This window comes from Varroa destructor, unplaced genomic scaffold, assembly GCF_002443255.2.
Source record: "Varroa destructor unplaced genomic scaffold, Vdes_3.0 BEIS01000006.1, whole genome shotgun sequence".
Lineage (NCBI taxonomy): Eukaryota > Metazoa > Arthropoda > Arachnida > Mesostigmata > Varroidae > Varroa > Varroa destructor.
Genome location: NW_019211459.1, coordinates 31307594 through 31334116, shown reverse-complemented (window position 1 = coordinate 31334116; position 26523 = coordinate 31307594). Strand labels below are relative to the sequence as shown.

General features: G+C 44.3%; 2 protein-coding genes across 3 annotated transcripts in view; one reads left to right on the top strand and one right to left on the bottom strand.

The window, feature by feature from the left end:
- Window positions 1-24566, bottom strand: LOC111253505 (guanine nucleotide-binding protein G(q) subunit alpha). 2 transcript variants are annotated; one of them, XM_022812981.2, is made up of 9 exons: window positions 16421-24566; window positions 6970-8108; window positions 6730-6813; window positions 6288-6507; window positions 4766-4887; window positions 3971-4119; window positions 3603-3719; window positions 2896-3064; window positions 1-1960 (listed from the first exon to the last, which is right to left on the bottom strand). In XM_022812981.2, the coding sequence occupies exons 2-9, from the start codon at window positions 7088-7090 to the stop codon at window positions 1878-1880; spliced, it is 1065 nt and encodes a 354-aa protein (XP_022668716.1). In that variant the 5' UTR covers window positions 7091-8108; window positions 16421-24566; the 3' UTR covers window positions 1-1877. The 2 variants fall into 2 exon arrangements, with proteins under 2 accessions (XP_022668716.1, XP_086829984.1); XM_086973858.1 differs by lacking the exon at window positions 6970-8108 and having other exon boundaries at window positions 16421-24564.
- LOC111253450 (uncharacterized) overlaps window positions 1-26523 on the top strand; it is a 46878-nt gene that overhangs the window by 4287 nt on the left and 16068 nt on the right. The window lies entirely within an intron of this gene.

The window sequence follows — 26523 nt, the reverse complement described above, 5'->3', positions numbered from 1 at the left end:
TTTGAGACGCTGGTTGAATTTTGCTTTATTTGTTGATGTTTTTGTCTCCATAATAATTATTATTGTCATCTTGTTACCTGACTGACTATTGCTTGCTGCATACATACATACAGTGGTAGTGGATCGTAGATCAATAACATCATGACTTGGTATGGTGGTTCTTCTTGTGTCTATAATTATTTTTAATTTAAAATGAATCAACTATTTATATTATTTCACTTCGGGCATTTTTTGAAAACTCCAGCTTCTGAAGCATGCATTTTTTTCTTTTTTATCCTGTCACATCGCCTTGGACATATATGGCACCACCACAATCACTTATCACCTCCGCCCGTTTTCTCCATCACGTAACTGCAAACGTACACGTACACGTACACACAGACGCACCCACACAAACGGGCCTTTTTTTCATCGCACGTATCCACACCATGTTCGTCATCCACACGCAGCGCTGTTGATCGTAGTTTCAATATAATAGTAGTAATAATAATAATTATTATTATAAGAATCCTCTCTTTGTTATACTCGGCTGTACAACTGCCAGCCCGCTAACTAGCGCCTTTTCTCTAACGATGTGATGCGCTCTGTTCCATTCGCTCTTTTTTCTTCGACAGACTAGTCAATATCCCGGGCAGCTACACTCAGAAGAGATCCCCAATCATATATATATATATATATATCTTTAATAGTAACCCTTGTATCATCCCTTATACTGTTGGATCGCCCGCTACTGCTTGACTCTTTTAATTAATAATAATAGTAGAAATATATATATATATATATATATATTTTTTGTTTCTTCTTGTGCTCTATGTATGCATATAAATTGCTTGTGGTGTATTACTGTTTCTTTTCATTCTCACACATGTTCATTGTTATCATCGTCGCTATATTATCATATGTTATTATATCTGATCATTTCAGCACGATATCTCAATACCATCGTAGTTACTCATCCAGTTGTTGCGGTTATTCCATTAAGCGACTCTCTATGTGCTCGTTTTTATTCCTCTCATGCATTCGTACTTTTAGTTAGTTTATAATATATGTATATAGTAATAATTACGCCACTAAAATCATCGTGTTAATAATACTAATAATAATGGTCACCATTCTAATAGTCATCATGATCATCGTTATTATTACACGTTAATGTTCTTTCTTCTTTTTAATATATAATCTGAAGCCAGCGGAGGCTCAACCGGCGGCAGCAAGTCTGTTTTTCGTAAACACCATCATATATATACGATCATGATAAATTGTTATAATAATCACTTATTTGTGGTTACTCCTGCTGCTGCTGAGGGGTTCACCAATAAAGTCGTCTATGCTCCCAGTTTTCTCGCTACCGCCTGTTGTAATAATGGCGGTACTTTTAAATCTGTTGCTGGTGTTGTTGTCATTGTTATGTGTACTATAATCATTACTTAGTTTTATTATATTGTTGTTGTTGGTTGTTCCTCTTGTCAACGAAGCTTAACCCATATTTAGTTTCTCCCCCGAGCATCGTATCAGCTCTTTTACCCTTGTCATGCTAATATATACAGTGGCAATCTATCTATGTTGTTGCTGCAGTTGTTTCTAGTTCTGCTAATCTTGTTAGTTATTATTGTTGTTGTTGTTGTTGCACTAATTGTGTTCATCGTCGGAGTTCATAAACGATGACGCCAGAGTCGCAATTTTTTTTTATATTCATCTCATTATTGTTGTCCAAAGGTTGAAGGCTACGAATACCGACATGTCGAGAAAGTACAGCTGTGAGCACTCAGCGACATAACAGGTAGCAGACGAAAGTTGTTTGCTCCGCTGCAGTTCGCTGATTGTTTTCAACATTGCGTTTCCTGTCGGTTGTTGTTGGTATGCCGGTCGGTTGTTATTCAGACAAGGTTGTACTCTTTTAAATTTAGTTGCAGTATCGTGTCTTTGACGGCAGCAAACACAAACCGGATATTTTCGGTATCTGAAATTAACAAAGCGACCATGCCCATTTATGTAAATTATGTGCACCATAGGATTGGAAACTAATCGAAACGAAGCTCATTCAGCTTTTAGTCGTATAACGCAAAACATATGATGTAGTCTGTACTGATGCCTTGGCTGTTGACTAACATTGAAGCACTTTGGATCACAAGAGCAACCTTAATGTATTACGTTTCAGTCTGACAAATACTTAATAATTAAGCAGCGCAGACCGTTTTTATGGATCCTTGAAGCTCACTTTCGTGTATGAACACAGTATGCACGATGTTTTTCCTTAAGATCATAAGAAGAATCTACCCCATGATGGAGTCTTATATACTTCTTAATTACAATCTAATATAGTGGAGATTATATTCAACCACAGTACAGCTAAATGAAAGCACAATGGGAAGTTTAGTACTGTCACGAGCTAGATTGAGCAGTAGACATCCGAGATCACGATAGTTTTTTTTTAAACGATTTTAGTTTATAATTGCTGAAAATATCTGAAATAAGGCCATTATTGCATACTATTGCAACGAGTTTGTGTACCGTTAACCCCAAACGGACCAGATACTACACAAATTGAAAGGTTCGCGGAAGAGCGCTTGGGAATGAAGTCTTTAAAGCTATGTAAAGTAGCAAATAGCTATCTAGCATGCGCACTCAATCGACGTAGAAACTTGTCACAGTGCACAAGGTACAAGGACGCTTGGGCACATGTGAGACAATCTGCGTTTGAATATCGCGACGTTATAGAATCTCCGAACAAGAATCAGAAGCTTACATTCAGGAACTGTACACCAAGTATATGTCGTCTAACATTGGCATTTTGTAGCAGTGAAAAATGGACAATAGCGAGTCATAATGGTGAACAGTGCCACGGTTATGAATACAAAACGTTATCAGACAACTGGCCAATGGATAGGTGCTCACCTGTCGCACAAGTAAAATGCGAATAGATTATCTTTTCCGAATCCGGATTTAGGTCAACGAACATTCGAAGGATGAACTCGCGCGCGTGCATGGCGTCTTTTTTCGGGCCATCGTACTCGGGGAAATAATCGACCAGATGTGAGTACATGATCTTCTCTTCCAACAAATCCTATAAAACACACGAAATCAGTCATCACTTCTAACTATACCGGTTGGACAAGCGAAAAAAAATATTATCAGTGGTATAAAAATGGTAAAAGGTTATCAAATTATACTACCAATATTGCTATTTTACCAACGTCTAGATACATATAGATAAGTTTTACATGTATGGTGCGCTGCAAAATTGAATGTAATTATTTGCCATCATGGAATGTTATCATTATTAAAAGTTTACCCCTCCTCCCCCCGAACGTTCCGCTATGTCTCATATTTAGTGCTCGACTTTTGGCGGTGTTAATAACGTTATCGGGCTGTAGAGTTAGTGATAACATAAGTATTGTGATTGCACATGTATATAATTGATCGGATTAGAGGAACTCTATCCATAGAACTGTAAAGATATCGCTCTACCGTGTATTCGTGTATGTGTTGAGGTCAACTGGTAACAAAAAAGATTTATTTCAATAGTCTAATATTTAGGTGTGTCAGCTGAAGAAACCGAAACAGCCCATAGACTCTAAAACGTGCAAGCCCAACCTACAAACCTTTTTATTGAGAAATAGGATAACTGAGCTGTTTTGAAACCATGGGTAGGTAATAATCGTTTTAAAGAGCGCTTTTGACTCCTCCATTCGGTTCTCGTTATCACTCTCAAACAAAATCTGAAAATTGAAAATAAGCCCGATTAATTTATTTGAATCGCGTGGTAAAGTACAGGCGAACTTCCGGACTTTTAATTGTAGTATTATTTGTTCTTGATTAGTCTTTATTTGTTTTTCCAAGATTATGCATTCAATGAGATTTTTGGAGAGCAACAAGGGGATTCTGCTGCTATAGTAACGGTGCTTTTGGATTTTTAGCGTTCGCATGTTTTCGCACACGTTCGCAAGCCACAAGCTCGAAACAGTCTTACCTGGTCGTATTCCGAGAGCGCTACGAGGAATATGATAGACGTAACATTCTCAAAGCAGTGAATCCATTTGCGACGTTCGGACCGCTGCCCGCCTACGTCGACCATGCGGAATATGATTGAGTCCAAATCGAACGGATACTCGATAATACCTAAAAAACAGTCGTAAGTAGGCAGCACACAAGACGAATTAATGGATGTGAATTAACTACAAAAGAGACAAAAGTTCAAATAGCGATGTCACAATGCAACACAGGTTTGTCCTAACTTTTGTTTATTGAAGCATTTGCAGGCTAAAAGTACAAGCCATGGTTGTCGTATGCTCAGCAAATCTAACGAATAATAAAAACTCCATAGCTTTCCACTCAACTAAATCATGCAGTACAACTGGCTGGATCATCACGAGTACTGTAAAACGTCTGCATATGATATTCCAGAGAGATATCGGAGACGGTTCAAGTCGCCCTAAGGTTTTAAGGTTAGGAGGGTCACAATCTAAATTCCCTGGTCAGCCCCCAAGACAGCCTCGAGGTATATAACACCGTGGAGGAGCACCTGATGCTTTACTAGTGGAACTAATTGTTATGACTCTACTAATAAATTGAGAAATGCCTAAAGATCAATGATATATGTCTAATATACACGTACTCGCAAAATATACTCGACTCTCGAAAATTGTTGTCTAATACATAAATTCGGAGCCCCGCTGTTACACGAAAATGGCGATCTCATTCAAAATATTAAATCAGCATTGCCACCGTGGGCATTCATCATATTATACAATGCGAGCGGCCTTACCGGTGGTGGGTACACGCACTCTTAAGATGTCCTGTTGACTAGGGAGATAATCTCTGCGGGCGATGCGTTCTATATCCGACAGATAATATTTGGCAGAGTCTGTCAGCTGGTATTCTCGTCGCCTGAAATCGTAAAAATAACATTAGCAAATTAGTCGCCTCTTCGTTAACTTAAGCCTTCAACATGGTAGTAACACACCTAACGACTAAAAATTATACATTTTAATGGGTAAACAAGCTATATTTGCAGTGCAGCATATAAAAATCGCAACTAGTTTTTTGCCACTAAGCTATGTATTCATATGAGTTAGAGGCATTATACACTTGAAAATACTTGATTGGGTTGCTTGTATGGGACAAATATTTGTATTTGAAATTTCTAAGTTACGAAAATAGTACTTTACGCCCTAATCGCATAACCCTTTTGAACGATAACATTAAGCGGACATTCGTTGATGCGCATAACGATTTTATTGATAAATTTAAAAGACAGTTCGATTGAGAAAACAAGCAAACGTTGTAACATAATTGTTCCAGATTATCGTTTCGGTGCTTATTTTAGTGTACGTATTTCAGTGTGAGCCATTTTAAAATACATCTTGTGGGAATGCCACGGTAGACAATTAAACATTTCATAACATACGTCGGCGTCCGCTATTTTCGAACTACTCATTAGATGAAAAATTCCTTGGCAATTACCGCCGTTTAAGTCTAGCATTTCACAGGCATCAGTATAATACGCAACAGAAACCACTGTTGACGCTATCGATTGCTCGTGCAGTTTCCTTAGTTTTGTTGATCCGAGCCTTCGTTTGCCCTTCTTCGCTTGATCATAACCATGCCGACAACAAACATCCACTATCCAATGTCGGCCTTAATTTTTCCAACCCCACCTAAGCCGGCAAAATGACTCGTGCTATTTTAACCTGTTTGACCATATTTTTATTGAACGCTTCAATAAAAACATGTCATACGATGAAAAATATTACTACTGTGTATGATGCGAATACAGTGGTGATCCTAATTGGTTCTCTCTCTCTCTCTCCATATATATGTATGTATATATATGTATGTATGAATTCCACCAATACGGATTAGTTGTACTTCAGCAAAAAATAAAGCTCCGAAATGAATCCCATGTCTCAGAGGGTAATAGCATTTCGTGTGCACTTCTCAAACACACAACAATATCGAGGTGTATGGCATTTCATCATGAGTAGAGATACCTTTATATATACAGAGATTTGCTGAACATTGTGATTCTTTTTACATTTTATATGTATGCCTATTACTATCTAGCAAATGCGCCAACGTTTTAAAATGGGAAAGTTCGAATTTGAAAGAGATTTAGCCTTTCTAGGGATTTAGGATTCCTAGGGAAATACACAGGGACACATTCCGTGAATGAGCCTAGTCGTCTTCCACACTAACAGCTAGCAGCATTCAACAATAAATTACTGTTATTACTATGAAACACATGTTTAAAATGTGGGGTGGTTCATCGGACTTTGGCAATAACTAACCGATCGTAACACTCCTGTATCCCTGGATCGGCCCAAAGTTTTTGTATAGCAACCACAAATGGCCTGTCGAATGTCGTAACGGCCTCGTAGTCAACCGACGACACAAGCTGTGCATGCTCCACATTGCTGGGGTCCTTGTACTGGATTCTGAGCATGTCCATCGCCTTGATCATAGACTGCATGGCCATAAAGATGTTTTGATAGACCAGCTTGATGAACCCTGTCCATACAAACCAAACGAAAATAACAAATGAATGGATTATCAGCACTCATCAAATATACCCTAAAAATACCGTCTTTTAACATTAAACTACTATGTAAGGGGGGTAATATCTATTTAGTTTGCTTTAAGCACGAAGTGTTTGAATCTGTGGGGTTAGAGAAGAATTTGTTTGGTATATTGAAGTTATACATGAGAACGCCGCAACAAAAGCAACTTTACCCTTCTTATCGTCGTCGTCATAGCCGGAGCCATGAATAATTCGCATTTGCTTAATAAACGTGGATTTCCCGCTTTCTCCCGTCCCTGTAAATAGAGAGATAGAAAAGCAATTATCACCGTTAATAAGACATCACATCTTTTTCAATCAGCGAACATTTAGGGAGTCTAGTAATCAGATTTAATTTAATCGTATTACGTACACATACATAATCTGTATGCTCTTATTAAGCTTTTACCCACCCAGCAGTAACAACTTGAGCTCTCTTCGCGCATCGCGTTTGTCTTTACGGAGCTGCCGCTCGATCTCCTGGTTGATGCGCTTCTGTTCCTTAGCCTCCTCCGAGAGGCAGCACGCCATCATCTTGCCACAGCCGAGCTGCTCTAACAGCTGCAGCCTGCAGCTACAGCGGAAGCTGCAGCTAGCTACAGCGACAACAGCGTATATAATTCGTCACCACCTTCTGCCCCACCGGCTTCTTACACCTTAATGCTGGTGTTGCTACCTATTTCGACGGCCGCACAACGCACTTAAGATGGCTCGAACCAGAGGCCGCCTGCACTGAAGACACACAAAAACACTGACACATACACAGTCTGCTGATAGCCAATATGCAGATCGAGGTATGGTTTGCGTCACCACTGTGACTGCCACTTGAAATACCCACTAGAGCTGCTGTAACGTCTCGTGTTATGGCTCAGGCGGACGTCTGAAGTACAGCTATGGGCAACTGTTGACAATACTGGTGACAAACTACAACTCAAACATTTACAGACCTAATCCTCAGCTCAATCAATCAGTCGTTCAGCAAGACAGCTTCGTTTATCAACCGTGCATCTTTGTTGTTCCCGCCTCTGTTATCTGTATTTGTAATCGTTGTTGCTCCTCAAGAAGCAACAACAAGCACAGGGTAATTTTGAATATTTGGCTTTGTTTCGTTCGTGAAGCACTCCAAACACAATGAACGAACAACTCCGTTCTCACCTGATCTAGCAGCAACAATAAGAATAGAGACTGCATCTAAATACAGGAGGCCAGCGGATGACCTTTTTTTGTTGTGCTTGTCTTTATCAGTTTTCGCTAGGTCAACACCCACAATGCGCGAACGATGCGATTTAAAATATCTGCCACAACAACCTGTTCCAAGCTGAAACGGTGTGGCTTAGATCGAAGGGGTTGAGTTCACACGAAAGGTGCTGTAGATTGATTGCACCCCTCGTTTCTTCGTTCGTGATGATGGCTGGGAACGCCTCCCTTTCCGTAAGGTTCGCCTTCTACAGTAGTTCCTGTGCGATTGTTGTGCCACTGCAGCTTTTCCTTAATGGCCACCAGCGCCCACCTGCAGCTCTTCGCGCAAGTCGCGCTCTATCTGGAGTTTTACCTAAAGGAACACCAAACAAATAAACAAACAGATGATACAGAAGGCGGCTGTTAGCAAAGTGTGTAGACATTGGAAGGTAAATATTACGGTAGGATGGAATACAAATATATGGTACAAGCAAACACACTGTGAAAAACACTGACTAACATCTAGCCCACCTATTATTATGATAAAAGTATGTTCGCTACGCAGAGAAAGAATATTTTGCTCTTGCCTGAACCTATGCAATTCATAGAACATTTGTGGCACCATTGTTTTTTCGTATTTCTGCCATAACTAAGTTACAAAAACCTCAGCAATTAAATAATTATAATTTTCTGATCGTAAACGAAACCAAAACGCCAAGAAGCACTTTGCCACATTATCAATGTTATCGTCAAACATTGTATGTGATGATTCCATTACAACTATCATTAACTGGTTTGATACGTGCGTTTGTCAATCTGAAGCATACGCGCGTGTCTTGAGCAACGCATAAATGTGCTTAAATGAATGAGTCAACGGGTCGTTTTAATAGACGTCACAGTCGTATTACTGCAGTGTGGACTATGTTTAGTAGCTGCTCTTGGGCCGACTAGGCGCCAATGAGCTTTCAGCAAGCCCTTCAAACGTGCTCTGTCATCCTGACCGCCCCGCCGGTCAAAAGCGTTAACTCAACGGCTGTATAATGAACTTAACGTTTCGCCAAGCCTTATTCGTTCGACCGGTTCAAAAGATTGCCAATCTTTAAATTTCATGGTTCCTGTATTTCCCTTTTTTTTTCCTCTTTACATCTAAATGTGTATTTTTATTTATTGTATAGTGCGCAAGAGCTTACTAGATGTTGGACATGATAGTTTTCAGGATGGCACAAACGGTCTGCTTTCCGAATCAGGTTAGCTAGGGTTTAAGTAGGTTTGGGTGGATTGCGTTGGCGAACCATGCATGGCAACGATTATAAATGAATTTCTTGTCAAACTCGTTGAACAAGCGATTTTGTTACAGATGCCGCCATCTTCGAATGCCGCCCTCCGCCCCTTCCCTAGCAGATTTTATACGAAACGTTAAATTTTTGCACGTTGCTATTGTTGTTATTTCTAGCCTTGTTCTCACAAAGCGGTAGTCATCGAACGGTTCGTTCGCTGTCTGTCTTTGGAACTATATACTTCTCGCAGCCGAACTCGCCTCGTCGTCAGCGCGACCGCCAGCAGCCACAGCCCGCAGCGGGACTAGAAAAACGGTAGAAGCAATACTTTATGACACCGCTAGCCAATAAGCGGTGGGCAACTATAAACGCTGAAAAGCACTACAAGTAGTACGGGCCCACTACCAAACAGCAGGGGCTGTTGAAGCCGTTGCCGCCGCCGCCGCTGCAAAGTACCCGGGTTGCCCGTCGCCGGAAACGCCCAACAGCCATTGCCTACTACTCACTAATGCTGCTGCTGCTGTCGCCTCGACGATATCAGCAACAACAACATCGCAACACACTGCTAATGCTAAGGGTTGTAATCTTGATGATGATGATGATGATGATGAATCCGCTGCGGCCGCGAAACGTTCTCCCGTCTACGGCGGCCTGTCGTCACTGACGGAGCAAAGCGTCGTTCGCTGGGTCCGGCTATGTTTGAATGCGTTTCGGACATTCGCAGCCTCATAGCGTAGCTCGCAGTTCGCAATCGCTGACCTGACTGACTGAAAGAGTGAGTGACGGTCTGAACTGGCAAATATACGCTCCTCATGGCGGTGATCGTCGTGCGTGCTGCGATCGGCACGGCTCAATACAGTCCATCCCTGTTAGATAGCTCCTTTCAACAACAACTGACAAACTTGATGCTTGCCGTTGTTGTCTTTACCAATCACCATTATTACTAGTATTGTACCTTACTCACTGTCAGTAACTCTGGACGGTGGCTTTTTCCCTGTTTCCAGCAAACGGCTTTCTAGGGTATTGTCGCTACTATCAGGGAGAATAGGAAGTGTCGGCGACATCAAGGGAAAATTGAGATCAACTATTTGAGACTTAGTTCCAGTTCAAGCGGCGAAAACCTCATTTTCATAGTCATTGAGCTTTTTCAAATGATGAAGATCGAAAACACGTAGTGTCGAAGTAACACGAAGATGAACAGCGGTCGGCAAACACGCCTCTATAGCTCGGCAATTCTCATCCAGCGATAGGCTGACAAAAGCTTAGAATCACCAAAGGTTCGCCTCGAAGAAATGGAACGATACAGGAATCTTTGCTTTATAGTTTACTCACATCACAAATACATACATAGATATAAAAAAATATAATAAATTATTTTAAAGTTTAGAGAGAATAGGCATTTTGTCGCTTAACCATATATATTATCGGCTAGCGACTAGGGCTTTATACCCAAGCCGGTTCGAATTATCAGTTGTTCATTGTTTAGATTGTCAACCGTAGCTATATATATACCGGAACAAACGGCGCCAAAGAAGTAATTCTTGTATTATTTTATATTACATCCTTTTCTGAGAACCAATGAACGGCTTCTTCCCTTACCGGAGGTCCTTTTAAGCCCTCGGTAAACGGTCGTTATTCGTAGCACATTTATATAGATTTAAATTCTCTTTCGTGCACCAAATGCTATTTGTCCATATAAACCTCCACGATGTAAGCGTCGACACCGGTGAGCTCTATTTCAACCGGGAGCATCTTCAAAACTCCACCCATTGCACATATTTCCCAAACGATTTTTCGTACAAGGCACTTCCAGAAATGTGGCCTTCCAGGGACCCAATAACGAAACTCGCACAAAATAGATTGATTTTTGAATCGATCAAGTACCGAAAAATGTGCCAACCCGTACACACAATGTTTGATAACCACTGAAAAAAGCAAAATTTCTGCGGCAAGCAGAACAAACCTAGGTGACACTGGACGGATCTATTACGACACTCTCTGAAACCTCACAGTCGCATCGGAACACAGATTGTATATACTGTAACGCCATGTCAATTTCAGGTGCATGCGAGACCAAAACGAATATTAGCTGGAGCCTTAAATTGAGCATTAGCTCCAGTCATTCGGATACAATGCAATCGGATATGATACGATGAATTGCCTTATCTCTGGCGACTATATACTGCATATATGCAGTAATAAATACGCGATAAACAAAGCATTAAGATGAAGCTGGTGCAATAGTGAATTCATCAGTAACAATAGTGCTAATAACAATTATTATTATCATATAAATGACAACGGATTTGCGTAAACTGAGTGTGTTGCTCTACTCGGCAGGTTATACAGCGTTCGTTGTTATTCTTGAGATAACAAACGAACCCATAATGATATTTTTTCTGTACGTTAGAGTTGGCTACGCCAGGAGCCTGTTTTATTGGCGGATTTTGAAGGATCGACTCGTCGTCCACGATTCGTAGAACCAGCTGGTCAGTTCCACGTGCCTCGACCAGCTGCTTTACAATGCAGCATTAGCTCTACGATGCGGCGGGATCCGTGGGGATGATTTGTCGGTTTTTGGGGCAACAGCTAGGCGGCTCTGAACGCGCAATTAATTCGAACAGTAAGTTGGTACCGTCAAAAAGAAAAAGCCCTTCAAGGTCGGATTTCTCTACTTCAGCAATGTATTATTGTACTACCATCATAGTAACAGCCATCGAGAAACAAACCTACGCTTCGCGACAGTAAGTAAAGCTTCTTTCATGATTTCTGTTAGTGCGCGCTACTATTCTTATAGTTGTGATTGTCAACAGCAAAAGTTACTACTATAATGAATCAAATACAGCCCTTCGTTCTCTCGCCTCGTCGAACGCATGCCGTAGATATCACCTAAAAAAATTTGTCAGGTGGCCAAATTGTTGGAGCTCGAGCACGTGTGCGTGTGTAGGCTTTGTGATCTTGTTCTGTCGATGCAAGGCAATTTAAGATGGGGGAGCACGCGTTTGGGGTAAAAGTGACTAGGGTGTGGTCGGAACGGTGGCTCACGCTTAGCCCACTTAGGCCGCCATTACAACTCTGCTCTTCGTATCTCCTCTTTTCCACCGGGATTACGCCGCCTTGCTCGTCCTCGATTCAATTCAAATTTTCCGCAAATTTATTTATCTATTGATTATCAGACAAGTTTGTTTGTGAGGAGGGGTGGCGATATAAGACAGCCATCCAACATCGACGCGAGGATTTTCGCTGTTGACAGCGACAGCAGTAGCAGTCGCCGCGTAGTACGTGAGAACGTCGACACCGAACAAGGAGAGCGAGCGAAATTACCCTAAATGGCCTGCTCATTGTAATATAAGCGCAGTGAGGTAGGCGCGTGTGTTAACGCATGACTCCGCCGACTGGAATGGAAGACCGGCAATAGGCATGGCAGCAGTAGCACCACTTATGGCCACAGGTGAATGTATTGCAGTGGATGAACTTTGGCGGCAACAGTATATGCCCTCTTTTACAACGCGTACACCTGCCGCATTTTTGTATCATTACAAATGCTGAAGTTAGAACCAGACGCATCTGATGTCTTTTAAGGTGTAGACGATTTCATAATCGCTGGGTCATCAAAGTGAGCCACAGCAATTTCTTTATAAGAGATATTCACTCAAGACTGTCACTTATTCTGTAGAGCCTGGCATATTCGATCGGAGGATCCCATCGAAAAGGTTTACCCAAAAGCTAATTGGCATTTATAAATAGAAAAATCACTTTTTTTACTAAGGAGCTTTCTCAGTTTTTAATTGTTGGCTTGCTAATTGAGTCAATTTCAATTCGTGCCATACGTAGAGAACTGCCTGAGAGTTTTCACACATGCTTGTAATCACAAATGACATGCTTAACTAGAACCCATAACGTAATGAATACATTAATCTTTAATAAAATAAACTTGTAGATTTTTTTTTTATTTTTGAACTTTTAGCACCAAGCATATAATATAATTTTCTTTGAAACATCTCATGTTATCCTCAGTCTCAAATAAAATAAAACGCTTTTCATAGAGTATACTTTCAACCAACTTTTATTTTTCAACCAACAATTATTTTCTAAACTAAATTTTGACCTATTTAAAACGCAGAAATGTGACAACAAGGTCGATATCTTAATGATAAAACGTTACTGCTTGAAGCGATATATTAAATAAATGGGCAACTCCTTTATAAATTCATACTAGATTTTATGGCAGTTTTTAGAACTATTTTATTACGAAGAGTGCCAACTCCTAGCAAATGTAGTAATCTTTACCATCTCTTATATAAGAAGACTTATTCCTAAGCATTTTATATGAGAAGTGAATGTCAGGACGCCATCGACAATACACCGTGAAATATATGCTCTAGCCTGATGCAAAAGATTTCCAGTAAGGATTACCTATAGAAATCTTTGCTTTATTAAAAAAATTCAAAAAAATATAAAATCATTCGTAGTTTTAGACTTTCTCTTAATCATCTTTGCTTCAAATAACATCTTTTCATAGAGATTTTTGTATCGAAAAGCTAATATCAGAAGGACAGTACTTCCTTTTTTTTCCATTATATTATTATCTAGAATTATATGATAGATGATTCTGAACACTGAGAATGAGAATTTCTTTTTCATAATTGTCTCAAGGATTGATGAACAAGCATTTAAAGGGTAAAAATAAAATTCTCTGGGGAGTTTACATGTTCTATAGGGCTGACAGATCTGCAAAATGATTTCTGTCACAAGTAGTAACCCATCGTAGATTACTATATCGTACCCATTTTTGGAAAAAAGGATAACACACACTAACGTACCTATTTCCGTTTTTATTGAAGGTGTCTTTATCGATCATGCCTAAATCTCGGATAATGCTTCGATACGGAATGATGAATATTATAAAGATCAATTAAAAGATCAGTTAAAATAAGAGTATGCTCAAGGCGCTATTTGGCAATTTTTTTCCTGGTTCTATAATATAAACTTCAATCGTAGACTGATGATTCTAATTAATTAATTTTATCGAATTTTTTTTCGAACAGGCATCAGCACTAAAAATAAAGCATCATGATTTAGGGGCATTACATGTTATCTGCGAAATTGTCATGAGATTTACACGTACAACGCGTTTTTAGCATCGAAGGGGACAATTCATTTAAGGTTATGAACAGATAAAAAGTATAGAATATTATTAAACGATCTACTAAATACTTATGGTAGGTAGACATTTAGATAAATAGCGTAACAAATTATAATATATGATAAGTAATTAAATTTTCAAATAAACAAAATGTCCTTTTTTTTATAAATAATGTATATTTTTATTAATCTGTAGAGAAAAGTCCAAAATAAGAAAACGATTATTTTAAAACTAAACTTTTAAAACTAAAAATTAAACTCGAAATTGTTATATGCTTAAATGCGCATCTCCTCAGGAACTATATTTTTATTTTTATTATTAGAAAATAACTAGTTTTAGTTCGCTCATTTTTGTTAAAAAGTATATCACTGAAAACGAGTTTTGATTTTACGATAGAACGATAAATAAGATTAACTATGAGTTCATTAAATAAGAGCCTTCCGTCAACTAAAAAATCTGTAGCCATTTGTGACGTTTCTGACGAAATGCACCTTAACGTATTTCAATATGAAGTTATAAATTTAATTAAAAAACAATTTGAGCTTGTAAAAAAGAAATCCCTATTTTTTCTAAGTTGCTTAGTTTTTTTTTAATTCTGTACGAAAAGCAAAATAAGTCAAGAAGCTTTCAATAGTTAAATACCTATTACGACAGCTCGTGCAAATCACATTTTTCCTAATTTTGAGAAAATTAATTCGAATAATCATTCGTAGTTAATCGACCATTTTTATGTATTATTTCTTTCATTACGTTCCCTCGGGAAGACAATAGCGTTAATGCAGAAAGATCTTTGGTAAGTGGTAGCTAGACACGAGAAGCAAGCATGGGATCGCTGGAAAATTGGCGAAACCTCGGTTGAAGGCGATGATGTTTGGTTTTGAGCTGAGAACTCCAGGGGCGATAATACAACAGAGACCGCGCCAGCGGTAGCAGCTTGGCATATGGAGATGTACAGGAGAACGAGGAGGAGGACTAGGAAAAGGCGCAGCCTGAGCCACCATAGAGCAGAACCTCAACACAGGCAAAGAGCCAACCAGCAAAATCGTGCGGTGCTATGTGGAGTGTGTAGCCAGAACCCTGTGGGGAGCGGTCGACGGTGGGGTTTGCTTCTTTTTAGAGGAGACCGACCGTCCATCGCGGAGCCGTTGGGCGGGGGGTCGTTCGCGAACAGCAGAGCCATCGTCAGGCCGCCATACAGGGAGAGAACCAGGGCTGCTGCCACTTGCTTGCAATGCCTCTAGCCAGAGGCGGACAGCCGCTCGCAGGCCCGCCACCACTAACCCATCGGCGACCGCTAACCCTAACCTTCGAAGGCCTGATGCTTCGCGCTGGGTGCAAATGCTCGGTTGCGGGTTTGAGCGCATCCGCATGTTCATACTCGTAGTGCGTTCTTTGCGCCGCCATCTACACCCTTTCTACGCCCCGGAAAGGATTAGGGATTCGACGACTTTTCGTGGAAGGGACGTATGCTTGGCTTCTACACGGCCGGTCGCTGGTCTGCGCTGAGCGTTCTTCGAGTACAGAGCTGGCCTCCACAGCAAGCTGCGACTAGCGGCGCTGTCCAAACGAAGATATAGAGCACCTACGCACAGATACGCATGCACACACATGCCCCCCCTCCCTTCCTTCACTATACCACAGTATATCACACGACACCACGCGAACGAGAAATGGAACGAACCGTGGATCCTGTGGCGCTAACGGCGGCGGCGGTGTCGTAGCAACAGAGTCAGCAACTGCGAAACGACTTTGGGAGGCAACGGGGAATCGAATAAGTGCCGGTCAGCAGGCAGCTTGCTCAGGCGAGACAGCACAACGAAGCTGACAATGGAGAAATCTACTACTGATACGTCATCTCTTCTCTTTTTACTATTGTCACTGTTATCACAAAAAGTAGAAATCTACGAGTGAGCGCTCATTGATCCGGAGCATTTTGCCTCCATTAAATACATCCCATATAAAATAATGGGCTTCATTAAAATTAAGAAGGATTAGGTGTAATATTTTATGTTAATGAACAGCGTTTGACATTTCGACAATATTAACTTGCATAGATCCAAACATAACGTTTTAGTTCTGGGAATACGTAAAAACCGAACGCAGATTGGTACTTAAAGGCAAAGCGGTGTTAATGGAATGGCACTGTATGCTCACAATTATAGACCAAATCTGTTCGCAAGCGTGTCTCATACACTTTATGGGTGTCGAAAGTAAAGAAAATTACTATGTAACTTTTCAAAAAAAGCGAGATCTAACACTAACCGGACCTTCGAAGCTCTTCTAGATGTGTCAGAGACGTACAGTTGAAGGATGCCGCCGATAGTAGAGAAAACTGTTATTCTTTCCTGCTGATGCAGCCGCTTCGTGATGGCAAAGGTACTGTTGTTCCGATGTTTGCTGCCGCGTACGGGGAAAATTGCCACACAGAAACGGGTGCTCACGCATTCTACGCGCTTCTCTGTGTACTCCACTGCACGTTTTTCCTCTCCGTTGGAACTGACAGACGTGGGGTAGTTGTGCGGCTAACGACTGATAATCAGAACCAATCGACTGACATGAACTGACAGGTCAAATAAGCTGGTTGAGGTTGAACTTCGGTCGTCGTTTTTTTCTTCACCACCAAACAAGCATAAGGGCCGATGTAAAGGTTGCGCGGGCGCCCTCGAGTAAACAGTCTTTTCTTCTGGTTTCGTTAGGCGAGTCCGTCGTGAGATACAGACGCCGTCAATGTAATAGCAAATCACAAAGGAGCACTTCGACAAATCCACATGATCACTCACCCACAGTTACCAAAACCCGTTGTTGTTGTTGTTGTTGGCTTTTTTGTATTATCGGTGTTTTTTATCGGCATCCACAGCTGGGACTATGGAAGGGAGACACGCGCACACACACTCATTCTTTCCGTTCGAACAGACTTCTTCCGAACAGCGCACGTTCGACACGAGCGCCACGACGAGCCCACCGAACGCAAAGATGATGATGATGAGGATGATGACGGCGACGACACTGTTTAAGAACACGCAGGCGACCCTGGAACAGCTGACGAGGCACACGATCTCTCAGCAAACAATATTCACCTATAGAATAACGAACTGTATCTTACAAACAGGGCGAGATAGTGCAGGCTCTGAAGCTGTTGTCGGCGCTGCGGTGTGGGCTTTCGTAGTCTTGAGATTATTTTGTTGATGTTATAATAGTTGCCAATAACACTATGGCTGTGCTCATACGAATATTAAGCATCAATAGTTAAAGCAGCTGATCTTGTGTTGGTCGTCTTTGTTGTTGTTGCTGTTGTTGTTGTTGCTGTTGTCGTCGTCGCTGTTTTTCTTCTCGTCCTTCCCGTGGGCTTTCTCGTCTTCGTCTGTGCCGTCCCGTGTAAGTTGCCTTTTTCCTATCTCTTCCCGGTTTCTCTTTTCGTTTACCCGTACACTACTATTTTATTGGTCTCCCTCAGGTTATTATTATTATTATAGGAGTGCTTGCCGTTATTCCTGCAGATCGTTTCGGTGCAGGTGTTCCTGTCGGCTGTAGGCTCTTCTGCTGCCTGCTTACGATTCGTGGTGACGATGATGACGATGGTTGGCTGGTTCGTTTTGACGGCGTCGATGTTGTTGCTGTTGTCTTTGTCGTCGTCTTTGACCGGCTTGTAACAACAACAACAACAGCAACAGCGGCAGTCGCAGCAGGAAGGTCGCTCGACGCTGCCGTTGCTGCCTTAGCTACCGCAATGATCTCGGATTTTTTTCCAATGCTTGTATTGGAAAGCTACAAAGTCCAGGACCAGTACTGCACTGACTACTAACGACGACGACGACGACGACGACGACGACGACGACGACGACGACGACGACCACGACGACGACGACGACGACGACGACGACGACGTTCACGGAGATAGTTGCTCTTGCCGTGACTGCTGTTACAACTGCTATTTTCGGGCCGCCGTGAACTCGCCGGCCCGTCAACTCACCGGGACAATAACAACGCAAGTCACGCACAGGAACAATACGTGCAGTGGGAAGATAATGGCAGATTTTCGGTGAATCGTGGCGCTGGTCGTCGTCGTGGTGGTGGTAATTTTGTTATTATTATTGTTGTTGCTGCGGCCGCTGTTGTTGTTGTCGTCGTTGTTGTTATTGATGACTATGATGATGATGGCGTGGCTGTAGTGGTGGATGCCTACTAGCGCAACACACGCGGCCAAAAGCAACACAACAGCAGCTTTTCCTTATTCTTGCTGGCGTGGACGTCGGAATAGCGCCAATACTAAAAGTAGTGGTACCAGCTGTAGTAGCTGCTGTTGTATTGATAGTACAGCCCCTAGTCGCTTTTGATTTGCTTTGAACTGTTGCTGGTTGGTATGGCCGCTGGCTGATTCTTTAACACTCCCGTAGGTGACGGTGATAATTGTGCTGGTGTTAATTGTAGTAGCGGCTATTCGTCGTTTGCTTGTAGCCGACGACAGTCGGCAGGCTCTGTCGCACTGCTAAAGTACAGTACGAAACAGCACTTGCTCGATGTACACCGTGAAATCCTCGGACAACGCCGTTTCTAACACGACCCAGCCGTGGACAAAACTGTTGCTTTTGCTCTTAGTGGCCGATTTGTACAAACGACCCAGAAGAACACCAGAACACGGGGACACGGTCGTACGAGTCGCCAGGTAGACGAGCCGAAAAGCCAGCCAGCCAGCCCAGCCGACACACTCACTCGCGCACAGAGGGAGACGCTCACAAACACTACGTTAACGCAAAGCTATCGTACACACGCCAGCCGCCAACGAATGGAACGCAGACAGCAACACACGGATACGGCGGTGGACATGAGCACCACTGAGCGAACGACGATGAGTGCCACCGGCGTGTGCCGAGCGAAGCAACTTTTCTTCCTCTCCAATGGAGACACAGTCACAAACAGACAAACGGACAGACACTCACTTCGAACTAACGACCGACCACCCAGCAGCTTGCACACTCCCCGCGCTGTGACGACTGACGACAACGGCGACGACGATGACTGAGATGGGCTCGCTCGTTGGTTTGCTCACTCACCTACTGCTTTGACGGGCAGTTAGTCAGTCAGTTAGGCAGAAAGGCTGTCGCCGCCGCAGCAGTCGCCAGCTATCCAGCTACAACATCAGCCTCCACCAGCAGCGCTAGCGTCACCGACAAGCGCGACGACGCAACGATAAACAGCGCACTGCTGCTGCTGCTGCTGCTGTTGAGGTTGTTATTGTCGTAGTTGGCCACAGCGCCCGGTACACCGTCAGCAATACTGTAACCTCTGCTGAAGAAGCAGCAGCAGGAGCAATTGTCACTCCTCGCCGCTACTGCTGCTGCTGCTGCTGTCGTTTTGCGGTCGCCTCTGGCGCCGCTGTCGCTTTCGCTGCTACTGTTGGGGCAGCAGTTGTGACGATGATGTTGGTGGGGGCACCAGCTGCTGTCTGCGGTGATACTGCGGATTGTTAGCTTGTGACTGGTGACGATGGTGCCGTGCAGCTGTTGTTGCTGTCGTCGTGTGCTACTGCCTCGTCTGGCGTTAGAATTGTGATAGCTATATGAAGTCAGCTCTCGTTGGACGTTTACTCGGTTAATTGCTTGCGGTTCGTAGCTATTCGTGCCGGTCAATGCTCAGTCAATGCCGACGATTTTGCGTGGGGACGGACGGATGGACTGACGTCACGGGTTATGCAAACGCGATACTATATATCGAACCCGGCACTGGTCGTAATAGTACTCTCGCAGGTGCTACTATTGCAGGTAACCGCAGCGCAACGGCGGCCCAACTGCACAAGCACCATCAAATGATAGGATGTGTTAATGTCGCCGTGTTCGACTCACGCACATGTACCCCGCAACCCACACCTGAAGGTATTACACACAATAGTCGCAGCAATGATCGTTGGTAGACTATTATACGAGTAGAATGATTATTTTTGTTATCCACGATAATAACGAAGAGCTGCGATGACCAATCGTGCAAATGATACTGCTCGCTGTCGTCGCTCTCGCCTGAAGTCGGCAGCCGATAACGAGATGAATGTTGTTTTTTAAATCTCGCTTCTCATTGTGCGGTCTACCATTATTATTCTTTGGCGCTCTGTTTCCTTCCTTGTCTTTTTACTCTCCCTGCTTCGATAGCTCCTTGCGTGGATGTGTGCGTATGTGTGGATATACTGACCCCGCTGTCATTTAAGCTTCTCTTTTGACGCGTTCTCCGCCGTTTGGCGTATCACTCATACACAGTGTGACGTTGACGACAATACGATGAATTGCTCCCCGCCACCACCTATTGCCTCGGCCACTATTGGGGCCTGCCGGCGCGCTTTCACTTGTTGAGGGCTGCTGCTATTGTGGCTTCACAGACGACAACGGCGGCAGCGGCGGCGACGGCGGCGTCGTCGCCGTGGGCGGTGGCTGCAGCCGTTGATGGGCCCTCACCGTCACCGGCCCAAGCAACAAACGAACGCTCTCTTTTTCTCTCTTTGTTTGTGATGTTCGCGATCGACAGTTACAACAACTTGCCCGGCGTTCTTTATCGTTGACACAAAGGGGTGCTGGTTATGATGGGTATCGTGGTGGGTTATCGTTATAGGGGGAGGGGTCAACAAGGCAACAATCCTCGCGACTCAGCCACTTTGAATCTTCTGTTGCCACCGATTATAATAATGTTGATGATGGCCGACGCCTGCTGCTGCTGGTGCTGCTGCTCCTCCTCCACCACAAGACGAGGCAGTGTGGTCGTCGTCGTCGTCGTGGGACGGACGGCCGCCCGCGGGCCTCTCGTTCTGGACTTCCAAAGCCCCCGATCATTGCCCGAGAGCACAATACATACACACTTTTCTCTTTAACCCTGATTTACACACTTTTCTTCTCAGTCCCTCGTTGTGTGTTTCGGTTTCTTTTTTCTGCTGATCGCTGTTTCTGCGCGTTCCCAGCTATAGCAACAGCGGTTTCAACTAGCGGCTTTGCTCGCTAACGAGCTGTATGAGGAGTTTGATTTTTCGTTTCAGGGTGTTTCTTTTGGTGCGCTTGACGGTTTGTTTTTACTTCGCTATTTGTCCGTCTGCCCACCGCCCGGCCGACTATTAGCCGCAAAGATCCCTTTTCTCCCTCACTCTTTGCGTCTCTAGCGCTATCAACGCGGCACACAGGCACTAATTATCTCGTTTTACCAGCATTGCATTTTACCACTCGATTTCTGCTGCTGCTGAGGAATGTCCACCTGCAGATACTTCCTTTGCTCCGTGTTCTTGTTGTTGATACTCACTAGTTGTCACCCATCGACGAAACTACCCGCCTTTTTTCGCCACGTTGCTGCGTTGTTGTTGTGGGCGTCGCTGCCCTGCGTTCCTTCCTTTTCTTTGGTCTTCCTTCTGCTTTTTGTGCCCTAGACCTGACAAGATATAGACAGGAATCGCGTCTTCCCTGCAGTCAGCCACCACCTTGGCTATTATCTCAACAAGTAGTTGTAGTATCGGTTCTGTTGCTTCCACTGTTAGACGGCTGTCGATGGGAAACGGAGAGGTGCACGTAGCAGCACGACAGATCAGGCGCAGCCGTCACAACACGACGATGGCTGTATGCCATGCGGCTGCTTTGTTGCTTGTTGTTCCTGTTGCTGTTGTTGATGCTGCTGCTGTTGTTGTTGTTGACGCAGTTGTTGTTTTGCTTCGATGGCCGATCGTTCTAGCGGTTAGCTTTCTCGCAGGCACTGTCTTTTCTATTCTTGCACCCGATCTTGGTTAGTAGCGATTGCGCTACCAAACGGTAAAGGAATAGACGGAATATGCAGCATCTACGGGTGGTAGGCCAGCTGCTGTATTAGGCGTTCGAACGGGGGTCGGCCCTCGAATACAGACACACATACACACACAGAGGTTAATCACGCGCAAACGATGCAGATAAAGAAATATTTATGACCGCCGTCATCGACACTACTCCTGCGATAACACCACTGGTAATCTACTTCTTCTGATATCGATAGTCCGGTTCCCGCACTCACACACACCCACACCCACAGGCAGATTCTGCCGGACACGCGCGCGTATAAGAGCTCTCTTTCTCACACACAAACAAAAGGAATATATCCGAACGAATCGAGCGACTGATCGACGACGACCAAACACTGGCTCACTTTGTCGTCGTACGAATCAAAGATCGGCACCGGGGCACAGGGTGGCGGGGGCGGCGATGATGGTGACGACGGTGGCGGAGGCAAATAGTTGACGGATGATGATACCACAATGGCACGGTACCGTGCCACTATACAACGAAGGTGTTACAAAAGGATAACTATAAGTAGATTTAAAAACAAGATGTCAAGCAATGATGCTAGCCGTAGATTGGTCAACAAACTTCAGAATTACTCATTCTTTCACTTCGCTCTCAGTCTGACACACAATTTCCTCGAAATTCTGAGTACCCTTCTTTTTCTGCTATTCCACTTTCGACTAGTCTTTGTACATCCGAAGAACAAGATACACTATGTCGCAGAAATATAGACAGCCTCGTGCCCCTTCTTCCTTTTCGTTGACGCGCAGATGTTTCCTGATCCGTTGCTTTATTAATTCTACGCAATCACACGCGCACTCGCTACCTCCGTCGAATTTGTCAATGGGTTACGCTCGCGTCAGGAAAGCCAGACAAACAGACGGAGAGATCGATGTACATGATGACACACCACTCGGTTGTACTAATGGTAATAATAGCTATAAACTGTGTTAATTTTATGGGTACTGCTGCTGCTGCTTCGGGGGGTCGTTAGCAGTAGTATTCACGGATGGCGGATAGCGGTAACCATCGTCGTTGTTGTAGCCGAGCAACCCAATCAAATCGAAATCTCCAACATTCACTGATTCACAGTCCAATGGCGAGACAGGTTGGGGTGGTGATGTTAGTTATAATCGTGATAATCACTGATCGATCGTTCTTGTATAGGGGGGCATTGGCGTTAGCCGGGTGGTTCTCATCAATAGGTTTTACTGGCTGGCTGAATGTCAGGGGGTGGCGGGTGTGCGGACGGGGATGGTAATGGTCAGGGCGCTGGCCGCAGCAACGCGAATTGGAGTTAACTGCCGGCCGCTAACTGCTGTTAAATCGTTCGTTCACTCGCGAACTACGCCAGTCGCCGCCGAGCCGAGCGATAACTATGGGGACGACGACACACCAACTGACCGATCGGGCAGGGGGGAAGGAGGACGAGGAGGAGGCAGAGAATGACCGTTGTTCGGTAACACTGGCTGAACGATCAGCAACAACAACCGAGGCACTGCTGATATTGTAACAGCGACTACTGGCTTGAGTCGCTCGCTAGCGACAAGCAGCTAAATAAGAGCACAGCAGCGGGATTAATGACGCCACCGGATCGAGCCACCAAACAACAAGCGCGATCGAGCGACAGTTTACCGCTATTCTCTTCGTTAGCCGTCGTTTTACTCCTTTATTTCTTGCCAATCAGTTGACTGGCTGGCTGAATGGGTGGTAGACTGGTTTGGTAGGCGTTTAATACCTCGCCTGTCCGTCTTGTCGTCTACTTCGTTGATGCTGTTGGTCTGCCTGCCTTACAGCCTATCTCTGGCAGACTGATTGGCAACTTTGCTGCTAGCCCGATTTGCTTCGTTTTGTCGTCTGTTTTGTCCGTAAGCACAACTGCTAACGGTGGACACCCCCGCCACGACTGACTGTTATTACTGTTGCTGCTGCTGTTATTCACACTGACCGTATCGCACTGCTTCTTCCCGTTCAGTCTGACGACTGAGGCTTGTTCGTGCTGCTCGGCTCAGCGCTCTCCGAGGATGTTACTGCTCACCATGCTACTGCTGCTGCTGTTGGTAGTGGTGCTGCTGCGACGGCAGCTGAAGCTGCTGAGAACTTTCACGCATCACACTACTACAGAACTAATTCATTCTGAACTCGCAATTCAATACACGACTGATGGCGGCACGGCACAGCCATTAGCAGAGCCGCTGCGCTGCTGCTGCTGCTGCCTCAGCGAGAGACGACGACGACGACGACAGAAAACGCACAGCCAGATCTGCTGGTGCTGCTGCTTTGCTGCTGTGGGCACAGACAGTGGCGCGAGGCAAAACGCCTGCAGCATTCGCTAGTGGCTACTCACTCGCAGTGAGCGCGTTCACTCTCCGCCGTTCACACGGACGCCGCCGCCGCCGCCGCCGCCGCCACCGCTGCGACCGCCACTCAAAAACGACAGAGCTGCTGTTGCCAAAAAGCGAGCGAGCAACCTAACGACTAGCGACAGCAATGACGATGAACTGATGATAATAATGGTGGCCGGCTGGCTGATTGAGTGGTTGCTGCATGCAGGCTCGCTCACGCGCTGGTCGGGTCGTCACACCCAGGTGTGCTGCTGTGAGCAGCGGACATTACTGCTGCTGCTGTTGTTGGTCTCGTCTGCACTTGCCGCTGCTGCTCCGGCATGACCGCGTCACTCACCACTAACTGACACGGCCACCCATGGGAAGTAGTAGTCGCCGCTAGCTCTCTCGGCCCCTCCCCTTCCCTATTTCTAGACGATGACACAGCACCGTCAGTTTCGTCAACTCAGAAGCATACAGACACAGACATCGATCGTCTTAAAGGCGCCCGCAAGCCGATTTCATTCAGTCTTATTGCTGCGAGTGGTTGCCAGGCCTCCGCTGTTGCTGCAGCAGCTCTATGACCCGCACTATTCCCAGCGGTTCCGCTACCCGCCAGCGGCGCCCTACTGCCCGCTGCCGCGCTATACTGTGGTGATCGTGCCACTGCTAAACTACTGCTCGTCGGCTAACAGACGGACAGAAACATAGCGACGGCGGACGGAGAAGTGCCTATTGCTACGCTCAGCTTGTAAGGATGCTGCGCGATCGACGAAGACGGCTGAGGTGGAAGCGGCAGTGATGTAGGCCGCTGTTACCTCCGCCGCTACTGCTGTAACTTGAGCGGATGCAACACCGCGTCAGGGAAAGGGAAGCAACAAAGTAGACAGTCTCTAGTGACGCCAATCCTTGATGGACGTGCTAGCGCTATTCTTTTCTACAGATAAGGACCATTAGTGTGATCGGGCTAACGTCATGGGAGTCACCTATGGTGCCACCTAATTTTTGTTGATCAATAGAACCATTGCAATGTTAGCAAAACGCGTTCTAAGCAGCCAATGCGAGTATCTACTAATATGAATCGCAGGACATTTTAGGTAGAAGTGTCGCGAGTTGTTTTAGCGTTAAGTATGTAATGCTTGAATGACGCCTGACATGGCATTAGTGACTGGGCTGGACCGGCCTTGGGGAGAGTCTTTAACAAATCGTTATACATTTTGGAAAAGAGCGAGAATCGGAAGGTAGACTGCGGTGGAGGGTTGACTTGGCTGAGCTCTCGAGAGTTTTGCAGGCCAATTTGATGTTCAAGTGGGAAACTGCGCACTTTAGAAGGATTTCAGTCTTTGAGCCTGTTTTAGATTATCATTTGTGGTAGGTTTATCTGTATCAAATCGCGTAAGGCCTAGAACGAAGAGCACAATCTGAGAGGTCTACTAGCCAATAATCCCACCTTACTCCATTCGCGCTATGGTGACAAGCGCAAGAGACAGGCCTCTAAGGGGGGATATCAGAGTTCTGCAATCGCTATGTCAGGTGGACCCACTGTCGAAGTAACTATCATCTAGCCAATACAAAACATGACATTTGCCTTCAGCAGCCAGCATCCATTCGGGTCTGAAACCGAATTCGCCTATGTGAACGGGGACAAGAGCCACGAGATGAATTTCCTAGCCTTTTTCGCTTAGTCACGATTTTTTTTTACCTCGTATGTCCTGAGCGTAATTTCTGTGCGTTTATGATCGTATAGAGTACTGTAACTTATCCGGGAATCTGACTAGTCGATCTAATTAGGTGGACACCTGCCGCCACATGTGTAGTTACGCGTACAGCCATAGTTCCATAATTCTAAAGCTTATTGAGAAATCGAACGAATACAACCAACGACAACGCGACAATTTCCTAACTACAATATAAATCGTTGATCGCTACATCATATTGAATTTGAGGAAAGTTCACTCTTGATTTTATGATTTATCATAGAATTAAAGTTGTCATATTGAGCACAGCGATAGTATGCATGCTTCAACTCGACCGTTAAACTGAACTATTTTATCCATTGAACAAATGTCTGTCCTTACTCGAAGCCCAAAACGTTTCTTCAGATGGCTTTTTTGTGTTGTATATTAGCAGAGAGCTAGTATACAAAGCTTAGTCGCAGCGCAGAATTACCATTCACTATTTAACAATATGTACAATAAAATGGGCAGAAGGCCATGGACAATGAGAAATACGGGAACAATTTTAACATTGAATTTTGGTTTCTGTTTTG